Source organism: Chelonoidis abingdonii, chromosome 2 (assembly GCF_003597395.2).
Source record: "Chelonoidis abingdonii isolate Lonesome George chromosome 2, CheloAbing_2.0, whole genome shotgun sequence".
Taxonomy (NCBI): domain Eukaryota; kingdom Metazoa; phylum Chordata; order Testudines; family Testudinidae; genus Chelonoidis; species Chelonoidis abingdonii.
The window spans coordinates 266103280-266122070 of record NC_133770.1 but is presented as its reverse complement, the minus strand read 5'-3'; the positions used below and the strand labels follow the sequence as shown (position 1 = coordinate 266122070).

General features: G+C 39.0%; 1 protein-coding gene across 23 annotated transcripts in view; it reads right to left on the bottom strand.

Annotated features, from left to right (window-relative positions):
* The window catches only part of RIMS2 (regulating synaptic membrane exocytosis 2), an 848125-nt gene that overhangs the window by 158190 nt on the left and 671144 nt on the right, over positions 1 to 18791 (bottom strand). The window contains exon 23 of one of the 23 annotated variants that reach the window (XM_075063172.1): positions 10631 to 10684. The exons of 21 other annotated variants lie outside the window; for them this stretch is intronic. In XM_075063172.1, coding sequence (XP_074919273.1) covers positions 10631 to 10684 — 54 coding nt within the window. Of the gene's footprint in view, positions 1 to 10630; positions 10685 to 18791 lie in introns of those variants that run through there. One more of the 23 variants, XM_075063170.1, reaches the window with a different exon arrangement.

Sequence of the window (18791 nt, the reverse complement as noted above, 5' to 3'; positions counted from 1 at the left end):
GCAGCACACTGAAATACGGTTAACTCTATTACATAAATTTTCAAAGGCAGAGAAATTACATGTAATGTCAAATGCTCATGCACTAATAGAGTAAGAAAGATGAATGATGTGAAGTAGAGATAGATTTATTAGGCCACCGAAAAGATCTGGTCCACATTATACAAATTTTTACTTTACAATGAAAAGTCCTCTTTGAGCGTTACGAGAATGAAAAAAGCCAGTGTTGTCAATACATATGCACACTTTAGGCCAGATTCTCAGCTGTGCCAGAGCATCACTTGGCATAGGAGTGGGAGGAGGGCAAAGGTGGCTTTAAGACACCTTTGTGTTTCCCTCATATCTGAGCCAGCCAGAACCTATTATACTATCTGGAACAACTCCAATCCTACCTTCCATCTTAACATGCTGCTCACGTCATGAGGGCCAGGAAGGAATGGCGTAGACCCAGCTGTGTTGGCTTTATGCCAGTTTAGGACTCCTTCACACCAGAAGAATCTGCAGCTGTCCCATCAGAACAGCTTTCCAGACCCTTTGTACTCAATATGTTATATAAATAATATTTCTACATTGTGTCTTATAAAAATCGAATTATATCAAAATTTAGTGAAGATAACACAATTTCTCTGGGCTGTGTCATACATCAGCTTGTATTCAGTCATGTAATAAACTCTGAAAATAGGATTTTATAATGGAAATCCTATCACACTTTTAACCAGAGCATTTCAGCCATGCAATACATTAAACCAGCAATACTCAAATATTTGTATGTCTTACAGTGCCCATCAACAGTTGATAATTTGGCTACAAGTTTTTATGGATTATTCAATAACTCTTCAATGTCTGTATAGCTAGTATAATACACACATACTGTATACGTTCATTTGCTATATATTTCATTTTGCTATCAATTTATTACCATGTTCTTTGTTTAGAGATGATTACAAATCTGATATTACGAAACTTATCATAACTCATTTATGTAACTATTTTTATCTTAGTAAGCCAGATTCCTAGAATTAATTCCAGAATGGCATAGCCTGTGTAAAGCTGCAATTTGATACCACATCAAGGAACCAGTTTTCTTTCTTATTAAAGACTCATCATAGATCTTGTGTTATCAACTAGTGCCTTTTGCAGGAGTTCATTGTTTTGACAAAATGTGACTCTGAGTGTTAAATGATTTTTCATTACAAGAAATCAATCCATAAGGTTCAGCTATTAAGAGCCCTTCTTCCTACTCTCTTTATGTGTGTAAATAATTCTGTGTTCATTTTAAAATCTTTTCTGGCATATTAGTTTTAACTATCTTTAATGTTATAAAAAAACATATACAATACATGCTCTCGCAATTGTTCATTGTTCTGGCTTGAACTTCCTTGTCGAATATATATGTTCTGAAAACAACTTGTACTTTGTTCTTCCCTGTGACTGCAGTGGAAATGTATATGAACAACACTTACTAAGGCTCATGCAGTGTTTTAGTGTAAATCCTTTGGGCACTGATAAAAATAGAGCCACCTGTCTATATTTTATATTATTATTATAGCTAGTATTCTAATACAGTTTAGTTTAATTTTTTCCTCCAGTTATATTTTCTTTGACAGACTTTGGATAATTCAATTATTTGTAGTAGCAAATCACTTGGTAACTTTGGGAATGGAATGGGAATCATCGCAATACTTTCTTAATGCAAATACCATCCATGTCGGGTTATTTTTTTTTTAAATAATGTACTGTACTGGTGGTTTCTTCCATTTTTGAGGGGGGGAAGTGTATATAGACTTATGTACCAGTACTCAAACAAAATACTTAGCTGAACATTACTTGCATCACTGCTTAATTGACATCACCTCTTCCCAAAATCAACGTGCATTGCTATTGTTAGTATAAATATTATTGATTTTGCCAAATATTAAGAAACACTAGATACATTTCATAAAAGTATAAAATCAATAGATTTGAAGTAGTAATTTAACAGATAAATGGAACTTTAAAATTATATGAATATATTTAAATAACAATGAGCAAATATTAGAGAGACAAGTTGGGTGAGGTAGTATCTTTTATTCAACCAAGTTCTGTCGGTCAAAGAGACACTGCAAATAAGCAAATGTGTTGTTTTTAAGCCAACACTGAGATTTTTCCTTACGGCTGGGTGTTTTTTTAGGTTTTTAAATATCATGATAGAAGTTTTGCTCCCTCTTCTGGTTACTTGCACATAACATATTAGAAGTATGATGCAGCAGGCCTAATGGCCTGATCCTGTAGGCCTTACTTAAATAAGTAGTCTCGTTAAGGTAACATGAGTCACTTTGGTAGGTGAGTGCTGCTGGATCGGGCCCCAAATCAAAATGACTGTTTAATGGCTTTTGGTTTGGTTTTGTTTTTTGTGTGCGTGGGTGGGAGGGCGGTGGGGGGGGGTTTGAAGGCGGGAGGAATGGAGGAAGAGAGAGGGAAAAAAACAAAACATCTTCAGACCAACACTGCAGCTCTAACTCCTCCTGAATTCACAGAGAGGATTGCGTGAATCTGGACAGAAGGACTGGGCCAACAGTCTCCATGAGAGTGGACTTTAATAAAACATTTGACAGTAAGTAGTCAAGAAATTTTGCAAACATTGTAATAAAGAAATTTAGAGGATTATGGACAATACAAATGTGGAACAAAATTCTCCCTTCTGCTGGGCACTACTTCAGATCTCTGTTGCTACATTCATTTTGCATTCGGCACTCTCACAAATGTCAGTGAAAGTTCCATGCATGGCCTGAAATCAGAATATGCAATAAAGACCTACACTGCAGAATGCAGAGGATAAGTTTCCATTTGTTGTTGTTAAAGTTATACTTCAAAGATCCACACTATACATTGCCTATACATTAAACAACGTAATACGTAAGTGGAATCTGTACAAGAGACCTTCTCTTACAAATTCTGAAAATATAACATTGTGATTCATCTATCTATATTTCTTGGCACATTTGAGGAACTATTTCTGCTACACAACATAATTCTGCATCTATAGTGTTTATGATTAATCTGTTTCTTCATGACGTTTTTGCATAGGTGCATCTACAACCAGAAAACTATAGATTTTGTTCAAACTATTTAAAATACAATAGTTAATATATGTTATTATATTTACAAGGTTATTAAGACTTTATTTAGCTATCATATAGTATATGGTAATGATTACAAGATCTCATTTAAAGCTACATTAAGCAAGACCAATCTTGTCATCTATAGTGCATACTTTCCTAGCTGAATAATACTTTCATACAGTAAGCTGTTCCCGCTTTACTGAAAAAGGTGTGTTCTTAATAAAGCAGTCAAGTTTTGCAAATTACTTAAGAATTTCTTAAGCAGAAGGACAATTAAAATTAATCATTACATGACAATGCAGCATGAATGCAGCACGAAAACTAGCAACTGGTTTGAAGAACAGATACCAATTAATAGAAAAAACTCATATTGCTTATACAAGGATGATAAATGTACAGATTTGTTTACCCAGAAAACCTTGTGTATTTCTCAATATCCTGGTACCTACATATCTACTAACTGATACAATAGATAGTTTCATTATTCAAATTTCATCCAATCCCTGTCTACAGCAAAAAAACCCTAAGCCATTGCTTTCTAAATCATACTTTTGGGAGAGACAAATCCAAGTTAATTATGTTTGATTAGCGGTAAGGTGTCATCACTTCTGAATGTGCCACTTTTAGAGGTGACACTACCAACTGTGACACAACCTGGAAAAACCTGAATTGGAGGGAGATTCCCACACCTTAGCCATTCTTTTGAAGTGACAAACCAGAGGAAATGTCCCCTATTGAGGTGTCATTAGAGGCAGTTTTGGAACAAATGGATAAATTAAATAGTAATAAGTCACCAGGACCAGATGGTATTCACCCAAGAGTCCTGAAGGAACTCAAATATGACATTGCAGAGCTACTAACTGTGGCATGTAACCTATCACTTAAATCAGCCTCTGTACCAGATGACAGGAAGATAGCCAATGTAATGCCAATTTTTAAAAAAAGGCTCCAGAGGCAATCCCAGCAAAGACAGGCCTCTAAACCTAACTTCAGTACCAGGCAAATTGGTTGAAACTATAGTAAAGAACAGAATTATCAGACACATAGATGAACATCATTTGTTGGGGAAGAGTAAACATGGCTTTTGTAAAGGGAAATCATGTCTCACCAATCTATTAGAATTCTTTGAGTGTGTCAACAAAGATGTAGATGGGGGAAATCCAGAAGATATATTGTACTTAGACTTTCAGAAAGCCTTTGACAAGGTCCTCACCAAAGGCTCTTAAGCAAAGTAAGCAGTGGTGGGATAAGAGGGAAGGTCCTCTTAAGGATCAGTAACTGGTTAAAAGATAGGAAACACAAGGTAGGAATAAATGGTCAGTCTTCAGAATGGAGAGAGGTAAATAGTGGTGTCCCCCCGAGATCTGTACTGGAACCAGTACTGTTCAACATATTCATAAGTGATCTGGAAAGGGGGTAAACAGTGAGGTGGCAATATTTGCAGATGATACAAAATTACTCAAGATAGTTAAATCCAAAGCAGACTGTGAAGAGTCACAAAGGGATCTCACAAAACGAGGTGACTGGGCAACAAAATGGCAGATGAAATTCAGTGGTGATAAATGCAAAGTAATGCACACTGGAAAACATAATCCCAACTATACATACAAAATGATAGGGTCTAAATTAGGTGTTACAACTCAAGAAAGAGATCTTGGAGTCATTGTGGATAGTTTTCTGAAAACATGTACTCTAAAAATTAACAGAATGTTGGGAGCCAGTAGGAAAGTGATAGCTAATAAGACTGAAAATATTACATTGCCTGTATATAAATCCATGGTACACCCACATCTTGAAAACTGCATGAAGATGTGGATGGTCCACCTCAAAAAAGACATATTGGAATTGGAAAAGGTACAGAGAAGGCAACAAAAATGACTAGTGGGATGGAACAGCTTCAATATGAGGAAAGATTAAAAAGACTGGAACTCTTCAGGGGGATCTGATAGAGGTCTATAAAATCATGACTGATGTGGAGAAAGTAAATAAGGAAATGTTATTTATTCCTTCACATAACACAAGTAGGGGTCACCCAATGAAATTAATAGGCTGCAGGTTTAAAACAAACAAAAGGAAGGACTTCTTAACACAGCGCACAGTTAACCTGTGTAACTCTTTGCCAGGTGATGTTGTGAAAACCAATACTGTAACAGGGTTCAAAAAAGAACTAGATAAGTTCATGGAGGTTAGGTCCATCAATGGTTATTAGCCAAGATGTGCAGGAATGCAAAACCATGCTTTGAGTGTCCCTAGTCTCTGTTTGCCAGAAACTGGAAGTGGATGACAAGGGATGTATCTCTGTTCATTCCCCCTAAAGCACTTGGCACTGGCCACTGTCAGAAGACAGGATACTGGGCTAGATGGGCCATTATGACCTTGAACCAGTATGGCCACTCTCATGTAACACTGACTCAGATATCTGATATACTTCAGATAAGTCAGTCAACTGGAGATTACATTTGGGTGAGTTAGTGGGCAGACTAGGTCACATTGAGCTTAACTTTATTTCCAGAAAAAGCTTTAATCCTTACAAATAGATCTGTATTACATTCATCTTATATTTTGAAAAATAAATGACGCACATGACAAGTACATGACAAATGTACCAGGTAGGAATACAGTAAAAACTTTACATAAACATATCACTTATAGACTGATAAGGACAGGGCATGTACAGAGAGGCATGCATGCATTATAAAAAGCATAACACACAGGGCCAGATTATGATTATGCCAGTGGAGAGAAAACAAAAAGTAGAACAGGAGGCATAAAAATGCTGCCTTTGTAGCATTCTTACTCTCCAATCCTGAAACTCTGCAAAAGTCTGTGGGGTTGAGGCTCTGTGGGTAATTGGTAGCAGAGCCAGCAAAGGGCATGGAGCTGGGAAACAGCTGCACTCTACAACATGCTCCACTCCAGACCCCACACATCATTAACTTCTGCTGGGTCCCCTCTGTGACTACCAATATTCAGCCAGAGGAAGAGGCAGCCAATGGCACACTATGGTGTGGCCTGTGTAGCTTTATAGAGGCAGTCAGGTTGAGATTCAAAAGGTGGACTTAGGAGCCACAATGCTTAGTGCTCAGGTTTCCTAATGTGGGTTGTGAGGGACTTGGGATTTATTTTCTCCTCTGCCAAATTAAATATCTGTTGGGTAAGAGAGTGAGAGAGAGAGAATGACTCTATAGCCCAGCAATTCAGTAACTCACCTGGGAAAGGGGAAGACCTTAGTTCCAGTTCTCCTACTCCACTGAATATTTAATTATTTATAGACAGTGAACAGCTTTAACAGAAAAGACTGAGACGCATAACCCATAGTCCAGTGGCTAAGCACTCTTCTGAAAGGTGAAAGACTCAATTCTCTGCCCTACATAAGAGAGAGGAGGATTTGAACCAAGGCCTCCCACATCCTGGTTGGCTGCTTTAACCACTATGCTAATCAGGCAAGCACCACCCACCCTTTTCTCTAGTGTCTTTGGTGAGGGTTTAGGCATGCTCTGAGTACACCTTCCAGTTTGGGTCCTGAAGACAAGATAGATGGGGGAATGCCTAGTTTATGAACACCCCTGTGGCTTGGGCACCAAGCTGTTGGGGTACTATCAGGACTGAGATAGCTGTGTGCATGCCCAGATACCTGGGGGACTTTAAAAGTCAGGTGCCATGGAACTTTAGTCAACTATAGGGTTAGGAAGCAGCTGAGTGGTAGTTTTGTAAATGACAGTGACACCTAAATGTTGGACTGAGGACCTAAAGTGGCAGTCAGCACCTATGTCCACTTGTGAATCCCTCCTCTGGTATCTACACATATCCTAACATCCACATGGACCTTGGGACATTTGCTGGTTTGAGTGGACAAATTCTATGACCACTTTGGGATAGAGCAAACCCTTTTTCCTTATAAATTGATTAGTAGGGAACTCTGTGAGCTGAAATTTGGTCTTGCTCCAAAGAAACATATACAGGCATAAAAAGATTTCCACTAGTATTAGATATTTCATAAAGGCAGCAAACAACATTTCAGACCTCTACGTTGAGCCTCTTCTAGTGGGTATCTGCACTCTCATACCTTTAAAATTTTAATGGCTATATGAGATATCATGTGATTTTTTCGAGGTTTTCTTCATGATACTCTTCCTGATGCAATACAGAATCTTTTGCAAAATCTACTCTGTGAATTCCTTTTAATTTATATCAGCTCTCACCATATACCATATAACTCCATCCCAAGGCTCAAGAATCACAGTAGAAGTTGACACAAATATTCAAATCCAAATTAAGTAAAACTTTATAAAGAACAAGGGAAGAAAGGTTTTCAGCTCTAAATATGTCATCTATTTGGCCCTAATTAACACATACAAAAGAAGGTGAACAATATCAGCAGCTTTCTCTCAGAATCCCAAACCATTATCCAACAGTGTTACATAACAGAAATGAAAAGGGAACAATTACCCAGGAATGGAGCAGGGTCAAGAGGGACTTAATGTTTTTGGAAATAGGCTGTTTGGGCCCAAGAATCAGACACAAACTCTGCTGCTTTGGAGGCAAGGAGCTCTGAGGTGCATCAGAAGCTTTTGAAAGAAACAAAATGTAAACTGGTCCCATTAGATAGATGACTAAATACATAAAAGTGAACTATTCTGAATACAGTTTAGTAATATACAGTTCATTGTATAGAGTAAGCCATTTGATCTATATAAGTATGCAAAGGACAGGTTTGTAGTTCAATTAATGAAGACAAATTGTGCTTGAAAGCAAACTATACACACTATAAACTTAATCAATGAGAACCAATTTCTAGACCTACTGAAGCCAATGGCAAAAACACCAGGACTTCAGTAGGACCAGGATTTGGCCCTACAATGCAATATAATCAGTGAACTATCTGGTAATTACCACTGAAGCACAGAATCTGATCAATAATGTTTACACAGTAGAATTCAGTCAGGGCTAGATTATGCTTTAGCATGGAGTATACAGTAACAGATTAGTGCAAGGTACACTGCCCCATTGTGTGTAATATGACAACCTGGCTGCACTGGGTGTGGGGAGAGAGAAATAATTGATTACATACCTCTAAAAAGACTCCACACAACATGCACACATTCAGCCAGCCTAGGGAAAGGCAGACCCATGGCTCTCCCTAATGCCTACTTTAGTCCTCCCTGCCAACTTGTTCTTGGGAGGAGTCTGTGGGCTCCCCAAAGTGGTGGGCTTGACATTGTGGCTAGCCATTTCTTGGGCTCTAGGGAGAGAGGGAGGGTAAGGGGAATATTTACTCTTGCTTCTGTGTTGCTGCATAAATATAGGGCACTATCTAGTCCGTAATCAGCCTGCTGATAAAAGAAAGCCTTCTTAATTGCCGGAATATGGTCAGTGAAAGGCATTTTGCAGCATCTCTAAAAGCTGGATAAATGGCACATAGGATGTCTTCAAAGCTATCACAGTAATTTACAAACATGAACTGGTATTTTCTAGTATAAAAATCTTGTTGTTCAACCCTGTGGGTGCTTCACGCTGCTTTCCTGTTCCAGTTATGACTGATGAGTCAACCTATATGTTACTATGCTTATTTTCACGAAACAAAAGTGAATATTTACAAGAAAAATGTATTCCTATGAGGCCCAGATAATTGGGAAGATTGTCTAATGGTATGAGCCTATTTCCACCAGGATGTACCAATTAAGGGGATTCCACTATAATGTAAAAATGTGCCAAACCTGCAAAATATATAGCCTGATTAGGTAAATGACTGGTAAAAACTGGATGGCAATGCAGTCTACTCTGTAAATTATTATAAAGTTTACTCAGTCCCTTTGGACTCAGCAGATTGGGAGCTTCTGCATCTGGACTAATGGAAAGCATCAAGATGGAAAAACTTGACCTCCTGCAGTCAATAGTTAACTACATATTAATAAGGTGTAAATTCTAACTTCAGTATCATGTCATAAACAAGGGTCAAAAATGTTGGAACTACTAGTTCCAAGAAAGATTAAAAATCACACTGACAAAAAATTTTTTAAAAGAGGTTCAAGAAAGTAAGACAGAACATAAAAGCTAAACATGAATGGAGTTACTTATTTTAAACTAATATAACTAAGAAACACAGACACATGCAATACAAAACATAACTGATAAATCTCCAGATACACAAAAATCCACTGTTATAAACTTGCCTTTTCTCCCATTAATCGGTGGATTTTGTTGTTCTTCCTCATAATCTTTATGACATTAAACACAGACAATGATGATTAATAATTAAGAATAATGATAACATGAACAACTTAAGCATAGCACACAAGGGGAAAGTGCAAACTACGAAAACACAAATCCATGCACTGTTTGAACTATCACATGACTGCACAATACATATACAGAGACACAACAAAAACAATAATGTAAAATGTGCAACTTAATAAAAATAGCAGGTGTTTATGATCACAAAGGTACAACTACATTGCTCTAATAATTCCACTCTGAAAATATATAAATGCAATAGGTGAAAGATCTACATCCACAGAACAAATTATTTGTGAGATAAGCTTTAACCTGAAAATTGTAACAGATAAACTTTGACCTACTTAAATTGTAACATGTGTAACTATACATTTACATCTTTTTAACATTCTTCCTTTAAGGAAGAATTTTGAGAGCCAGGCTGCAAAAGTGTAGATGGCTGAATAAATCCTTTTGAGCTGTGTGTGTTATTGTAACTGTAGGAAGCATGTTTTCTGTTATTAGAAGAAGCTATCCTAAACATTTTGAGCACAATAGTATTTGGGACAATTTAAAAAAAAATTCTTTACCATTTGCATCTCTTTGATTTACAAGAGACAGCGTCAATTATAAAAGTTTCAAATTTTGTTGTTTTAGCCATCAAGTGGGCCTGATTTCCCATAGCCCTCCTCATCCTTGACCTCCCATTTGTACCAACTGAAATTTCATGCAAGCAGGATCAGGGCCATTGCTTGAAATACAAACTTAGGAGCTTTAAAATAACATATTCTTCTCTGCTAATTTTGTACTTCACAATCACTTCCCTACTGATCTGTAATTTTTATGGACAGCAGAGCAATATGACAACCTCTTTACCTCCTTGCTTGTCAAAAACACTATGACTAATGTTAGCACAGTTCTGTGACAGGGCTTGTTAATTAACCTGGGCTTATTCTGATGATTGGATGGCTATCTCTGCAGCAACACAAGAAAAATATTGCAAGACTACACATTTAATAAATGGTGAGATTTGTTCTTGGTGACAGAACAGAGGATTTTTATGAAAATGGATCTCTAGAATCCAGATGACAAGATTATAACAATTTTGTAGGTTGAACATTTGGTTGGGAAATGCTTGACAGTGTTCCTGTAAGCATTTAAAATAATCCATGATGCACTGGTTTTTTTGCGTTGGTTTTAAATAAAATGAAATTATTACTGTCTGGCTTTTGCATCTTAATATATTTCCAAGCTAGCTAGAGAAGTTCGCTCATAGGGAAACATATCTAAAGGGGATATGCAAATTTGGTCAGACAGACCTGCCTCAACCTCTGACCCCTGCTCTCCAATATGCTTGTTTTCTTCATCTCCTTCTGCATTCATATAAGCAAAACAGAAAAAAGTGAGACAAAAACATATAGAAATTGTTATAAGCTGATCAAATAAACAACAAATGTCAAACAAACAATATACAATTCCTCACTATTTGGCACAATTTTTTTTTTTTTTGTGAATCAAGGGTGAAATAAATCCTGTGTATATGGACGCACCTAGTTCTAGTAGCACCAAATCCTGTTTTTCTTTTTTATGCATGACTTTCATTTATTTCAATGAAAGCTTTGTGCAAGAAAACAAGGTAGGATGTGGCCCTTAATATTCCTGACCTGGTGTTTTCTGAATTAATTAGTGATGCATAGAAAAGCAGACAATAATATTGAAGCAGAGAAAAGCAGACACAGCATAAGCTTTAAAGATCTAAAGTAAAAGCATCCACTCTAGTTTTGTTTTGTTTTTTCTTGCAACAATCCTCCAATCAGTGAACAGCTGATTTAAATATGTGGGCAGATCGTCAGTAAGAATTTGAGTTACCTGCATATGCCCCCAAAGAGCAATGTGAAAATAATGCCTCCCCTCCCCCAAGTTCAGCCAATTGCAAAGGAAAAAAAAAAGGAAGATGATGATCAATTTGTAACAAAACAGGAAGTTAGCTGAATTTCAGAAAACCTAGAATTCAACGAAAACATTAACTCAATTCACTTTTCTTTAGGAACTACAATTAAAATGAAAGTGCTAGTATAAGTATATGTAGATTTACTGCCATCTGAAAAAGTGCAAAAGAGTCAGTAAAGACAACATAAGATAGTATATTATTATGAGATAAACAACATAAAATATAAATCTTATTTGATCTATTTAATGTACCAGTGAGTACATATAAAAAAAGAACCAGAACTCTTCCTATACAAAATATCTGTGACCATAGTAACTACAGTAGATAGAGAAAAAGCATGTTGAGTTGGACACTTATCCTTTCATAAACCCACATTTTTTAATGCAATTAATTTATTTGGTTTGTTTTAACATATTTTTAACATTACATTTTTCTGTTACTTATTGACAGTTTCTTACACAATTTTAAAAGAAATATTTGTATTTTGCTTCCTCACCGAGTGTGATGTTGTGTTTCTAATTCTTTGTTAATGATTCCACTACTACATAGGTTTATTATAATTTTACCTGTAAATATATTGTGCAACTAACCAGTATACTGAATCCCTAGATATTGGGATTTTCTAGTTTGTACTCATAACTTAAAATTACTGATACCAAGGCATTAATATGAATATTTAGACAATAAGTAGTGTCAGTATAATGGAAATAGATGGGTGCTTAGATTTTTCTCTAGAATTCTACAATAAAGTTACGGTATTTAAGATTACTAATAGCAGGGGCGGCTCTAGTCACCAGCTTGGGGCAGCCCATTTGCAGGGGCGGCAGGGAAGCTGAGAACCAACAGGGGGCTCTGGGAGATGTAGTTCCTTCGTTAGCTCCCTGCCTATAGAGCCAGCCCTGGAGCAGGGAAAGAACTACATTTCCCAGCATTCCCTTGGCCACCACCAACTGGAAAGGAAGGAGGGGGGACCACTTGCAGCAATGTACTGTGAATGGTAGGGAGACCATATTTTAACATTCAAAACACAGGACACTCTAGGGGGAGAGAAGCCCCACCCTGCCACCCTGCCCACCATCCACTCCCTCCGACTGTCCCCCACAGAAACCCCAACCCATCCCCTCCCTGCCCCTGTCTGATCACCTGCGTCCTAGGACCCTGCCCTAAACTGCCCCAGGATCCCACAACCTATCTAAGCCTCCCTTCTCCTCCCGGGACCCCGCCCCAACTGCCCCCTCCTGAGCCTCCCTTCTCCCCAACTGCCCCCAGGACCCCACCCTCTACCTGTTCCCCTGACAAACCCCTGGGACTCCCATGCCTATCCAACCACTGCCTGTCCCCTGACTGCCCCCCTGGACCTCTGAACCCATCCAACCCCCCCTTCTCCTGCCTGCCCGCCTGAACCTCCGCCCAATCCACCCAAACCTGCTCCTGTCCCTTGACCTGCCCCACCCCGACCCCCTACCCTCTCCAACTCCCTAACCCCTTACCGTGCCACTCAGACCAGCGTGTCTGCTCCATGCAGCTCCAGACATGCTGCTGCATACATGCTGCCGTGCTCCCACCGGAGCCCACAGCCTTCCCTCCCCCCCCCCACCTGCACTGCCTTCCAGATTTGAACACTCAAAATTCAGGCAAGTTGCTCAAGCTCAGTTTGGGCAGCTGTTACTTCATTTCTCCCAAATCAAATATACTGATTCCACTGTAACTTGCTGTAGAAAAAGTAGGATAAAATTGAGCAGAAATGCTTCCCAGTGTTATTAGGACTGGAATTGCTATTTTCAACAGCCATTGCCTTTTTTTTTGTTTGTTTGTTTATAAAAGGAAGACAGTGATATTGCATTGGCAAATTCCCCATAGAAAGAAAGAGTGGAACAAAAGATAATAAAGGCACCTCAACTTTCCTCATTATGGAGGACAGTTTTTTCTTATAAAATATGCATCCAGATATCCTCCAATCACACAAGCGGGCAAATTGTTCCACTTCTGCAGCTCTGTAACCATATGGGACCCAAATCACTGTCCTGTGTTTTGTGGCACATCAAAATCCTCTGCTAAATGACCCGCCCTAGGAGCGAGTTACTGCAGTGACCCAGGGCTGTGGTGCGAAGGAGGGTGAAGAGGTGTGTGGTGTGGGGGCGAGCCAGGGCTAGGCAGCAGGAGGGTTGGGGGGACACTGGGTGGGGGGGGGGGGGAGCCCAGGGCTGGGGGTGGCAGGGGGTTGTGGGTGGGGGAGGGAGAGAGCTGGGGCAGCAGGGGGGTGCAGGGAGGAGCCCAGGGCTGGGATGGGGGGCAGCTAAAAATTTTTTTGCTTGGGGTGGCAAAAAACCTAGAGCCGGCCCTCATTAATAGCACATTGTAGTCAGCAGAAAAACTGATTTAAATGGGAGCAGAATTAGGTCTGCTATGGCTGTGTTAATGGAAATACAAGACTAGTTCCACTAAAGGTTTGCAGAACTGAGCTAGAATGTGATTGGTACCCAAGGATGCTAATACAGGACTCAACTGTGGGCTGTCACAAGTTCCAAGCAAGGGGAAGTGCATTGTTTTACTACCACAGGAGCAGACTGGAAGCATATTATAACTGAGCTACTCTCCTCTCTGAACTTCTGGCAATAATCAAGGTAGCAGGTGCAAGGAAATAAGGTGGTGTAAACTGGACCACAGTAATGTGCACTTTATCCCAGATTAACTCTATGTGGAATGAGAATGTCCACACATGGAGTTAATTAAGAATGGTTAATCAGAAATAATTACATATGTAGACAAGCCCTAAGTGACTTGTCCAAGGAGAGACGGGGTGGCAGAATGGTATGTAATTAAAGGCTGTATCACAGTTCATATATGCAAGGAAGACAAATTAAAATTACATGAACAACCTTAACATGTCTTTTCCCTAACTTCTGAGTATTTGACTTTGCAACCTTAATGTTCTTTTAAAATTATTTTTCAACTTTGTAGGTAATTTCCCTCTTTTCTTCACCCTTATTGTTAAGAGCAACTGAAAAACCAGAAATTCCATCATATGGACCCATATTGATTATCATTGGTCATCAGTAGGGTACACAACACCTTTAGGTTCATAGCACTGACCTCTATAGATTGAATTAAAGTAGTAACCAACACTACAGAGAATGCAACACACTCTTTGCCAGTATTTTATACAACTAATTGATAGCAGAGAAATACTGGGAATCAGGAATTCAGAGTTTAATTCCCAGCCTGGAGTAGAACCTGCAACCCACCCTGAACCCAAAAGAACCCAACTACTTGTGAGCTGAGTTGGATGTGAAAACAAATGGACCATCTCAGGCTTGGGTTGGCTTCCCTCCTTCTGTCTTTGAGGCTGTCACCACATCAGCTGCGTGCCCTGACCCTGCAACGCCACCTTGCTATGTTGTGCGTGCTCTGGAGACAGTGTGCTGGTGAGTCAGAGCACCTCTCACTCTACAGCGCGCACAGTGCAGCAGGATGTGACAAACATCACAAGCAGGGCACACAGCCACTGTTTTGCCCACGTCATGGGCAGGAAGAGGAGAGCTGATCCCATAGGCATGAGATGGCAGCAGTAGAGCTGACTCAGGTTCAGGAGGAAGGCTCAGGATTGGGTCAGAAAACAACCTGACCCTCTTAGGTTGGATGGGCTTGGGTCTAAGCTGGTTCCAGGTCAGACCTAAAACTTAGAGGAGACCTCTACTCTAGAGGATTATAGAATATTAGGGTTGGAAGACACCTCAGGAGGTCATCTAGTCCAATCTCCTGCTCAAAGCAGAACCAACACCAACTAAATCACCCCAGCCAGAGCTTTGTCAAGCCAGGCATTAAAAACCTCTAAGGATGGAGATTCCACAACCTCCCTAGGCCATCCATTTTAGTGCTTCACCACCCTCCTAATATCCAACCTAGTGTTTCCTAATATCCAACCTAGACCTCCCCCAGTGCAACTTGAGTCCATTACTTCTTGTTCTGTCATCTGCTACAACTGAGAACAGCCTAGCTCCATCCTCTTTGGAATCCCCTTTCAGGCAGTCGAAGGCTGCTATCAAATCCCCCCTCACTCTTCTCTTCTGCAGACTAAACAATCCCAGTTCCCTCTGCCTCTCCTTGTAAAGTCATGTGCGCCAACCCTCCTCGGGACTCTCTCCAATTTGTCCACATCCTTTGTGTAGTGAGGGGACCAAAACTGGATGCAATACTCCAGGTGTGGCCTCTCTAGTGCCAAATAGAGGGGAATAATCACTTCCCTCGATCTGCTGGCAATGCTCCTACTAAAACAGCCCAATATTCTGTTAGCATTCTTGGCAACAAGGGCACACTGCTAACTCATATCCAGCTTCTCGTTCACTGTAATCCCCAGGTAATTTTCTGCAGAACTGCTGCTTACCCCAGCCTGTAGTGGTGCATGGGATTCTTCCATCCTAAGTGTGGGACTCTGCACTTGTCCTTGTTGAACCTAATCAGATTTCAGGCGGTTCACCCTTCCAGGCCAATGGGGGCTGTGGGAAGCCATGCAGGCTGAGGGATGTGCTGGCTACTGCTTCCTGCAGCCCCCATTGGCCTGGAACGGTGAACCACGGCCATTAGGAGCTGCGATCAGCCAAACCTGTGGACACTGCAGGTAAACAAACTGTCCCAGTCCACCAGTGGATTACCCTGCTGGGCCATGTGCCAAAGTTGCTGATTCCTGAACTAAAGCTATTGCATCTCCCATCTGGTGTTCATGCACTATGCTTAACAATAGGATGTTCAGTAGAGGATGGGCATATACTCAGTGCAGTTGGCATGTAATGAGCTCCTGTTGGGCTGGAAAAGGTTTAAGGCACATGGAATGTTCAGACATTTTAGTATCCCTACTCTAAAGGTTATACTGAACATATGTAAAGGACGATGCTCACAGACTTAGAACTTGGATAAATCTGAGTGGTTTTTCATAAGGACAGAAAAAGGAATTGCCCTCACACTATCCCTCTGCTAAATTTCAGGTCCCTCCTCTATAGCATGGAGGGATTAGAGCTCTTCAAAGAAATAGCTGGACAGTAGTTTTTGCAAATCAGCCTGAGACAGAGAGCAAACATGGAAAATTTCTGCCCCAACACTTAAAGTTTGGTGACATTATTAGCAATTGAAAATGGGATCTTACAACAGAAAGTATTATGAAACTTTAACTATAGATGTTGCTACCAGTACTATTATAATTTCAATGTAGTATAGATCTTAATAATTATTTACAAATTAAAACACAGAAGATTATGAATAATTTATGACTTCTTTGGAGAATAATGAGTGAAGCATCAATCACTTCAAAGTGGTTCAAAATCTTTAGAAGTGGAAAGTCTTATTGCTATAATTGAATGTAGCAGACAGGTCTAAAATATGGGAAGTCAAGAAGTCCGATATTTGAAATAGTTTTAAAAGTAATTTCATGGGGTTTATATTTAAAATATAGACTGCAGGCAGTTACTGAATTTAGCCTTGTTCCAAAGCCAAGTAGAACCAAGACTTGCATTTCAGCAACATATAAAGTAAAACCTCTTAGTTTCCTCCTCTTAGATTAGTAATAGTTGTAAACATTCACTGTTAATAAGCTTTTGATGTCTCCAACATCATTATAAAATTGTAGGAGGTATATTTTCAGCTCAGAACACACAGTTTTAGCTGTGTAGCTCCACTTAATGCTAAAAGGAGTTGTGTAGCTAAACCCCAAAACAAAATATTGAGAATATGCCTAAAAATGAGAAAGGATCCAACATAAAAAATAGTGTTTTCTAGTTTGAAAATGCCCTTGAAATATTATATACTTAAAAAGCACACAAACGAACAAACAAAACACCTTCTAGATCCAGACACTTCACTGCAGTACAACACTTTTGTACTGGTTCATCAACACAATCATAAATATGGTCATAAATGTGGCAGGTCTAACTAACTGCAGATTCCCCACTATGCTCTTGAGAATGGATCGGCCTCTCGCTGCCACATGTAGTCAACATAGTTTAAAGCAAGCTTTCAGGCTGTTCCACACTAAAAACTGAGTTCTCAGCTACAACAAAAGGGGACCCAGATTGGGGAGCTGTGAATAGCTTATTTTTTCCCATCTAGAATCACAGCACTTTTACTATTTGTCTTTCAGACACGTGTAATAGTGTCTGACCCTGAAATGAGTACAGAACATGCTCTATTTTTTAAACCTCTTTCCTTCTAGTAAAACACAGAGATGACATAGAATAACTCTGTTTGTTACCCTCTGATACATTTGAAATTATCTCTTTTGTTACATTAACATTTGAACTTCAACTGGTCAAAGCTAAAATGTTGGCTTTTAAAATGCAAGGAAGTTATATAATACAGCATATTCCACATACAGTACTCAATCCTATATTTTACAGTCATTTTCTTTAAATCATGGGAAAGTTTGCCTTGTTTCTAGCCACATTTACCTCACTTTTACAGACCAATTCTGAGCATGTGTTAGTACAATACCTAGCACGGGCATCTGAGCCTGACTGAGGTCTCTGCATACCTATCGCACTACTTATAATGATAAATAATAATCTGCAGAATTCCTGACAACTTTCAGTTTTACTTGCTATTGCCTTTAATGCTGTTCTTTTTGTCTCAATGTTCTACTCAGTTTTGTTAATTATTTATTCATTAAATAACTCTTCCATTGTGGTCAGTGTTCTGGGTTCCACTGGTTTTCAGTCTGAGCATCATCAGAATCTTGCATTCTTTTGTTGTTGTTGTAACAACAGCAATATTTTGGGACATAATCCACATACTTAAAATTATATCCATTTTTTTTTGTAAAATGCAATCTTCCTTTGCGATCAACCCACACAGAATGACAGCATAGTAATCATAATTTCATTGAATCGCAGTCAGAGGTTACTTACTAGTAACTGCATATAATGAGTCACAAAATGGAGTTACCTGGCTCCTGAATTACCATATGAAAAAAAACTATGTAGAATATTGAGACAAAGATTGCACAGCTGAAAGTTATGGCAGATAAGCTAGGGTATATAAAAGTAAAATATTTATATTTATTCTACATATTCCCTTTAATTACATTTATACTTTTTCTTCACATCTTATAGAAAATATATATATATATAAAATTTAAAATGCCATAGGTCGAGCCATTGTGGCCTGTATGTATGATCATACTTTGATTGTATATTAAACTCCGATATCTATATACTTTACAGTTCTCTGTAACCCAAATCTTCAGAAAAATTTACTTTTTAGATTGATATTCATAATAACAAATTACCACTTCATCCTTTGAAACCATCAGTGTAGTGTTTCATATATTAGTACAGCCAACAACTCTAGATTTCTCATAAACAAATATTATAATCTTTAAAAATGTATTTATCATGGTAGTGCCCAGGAGCTGACTGAGTATAGGGCCCCGTTGTAGTAGGCCCTGTATAAACTCAGACTAATAGCCAGCCTCAGCCGCAAAAGCTTGCAATCTAAATAGATAACACAGACAAAGGGTTGGGAAAAAGGATAGAACATACAAA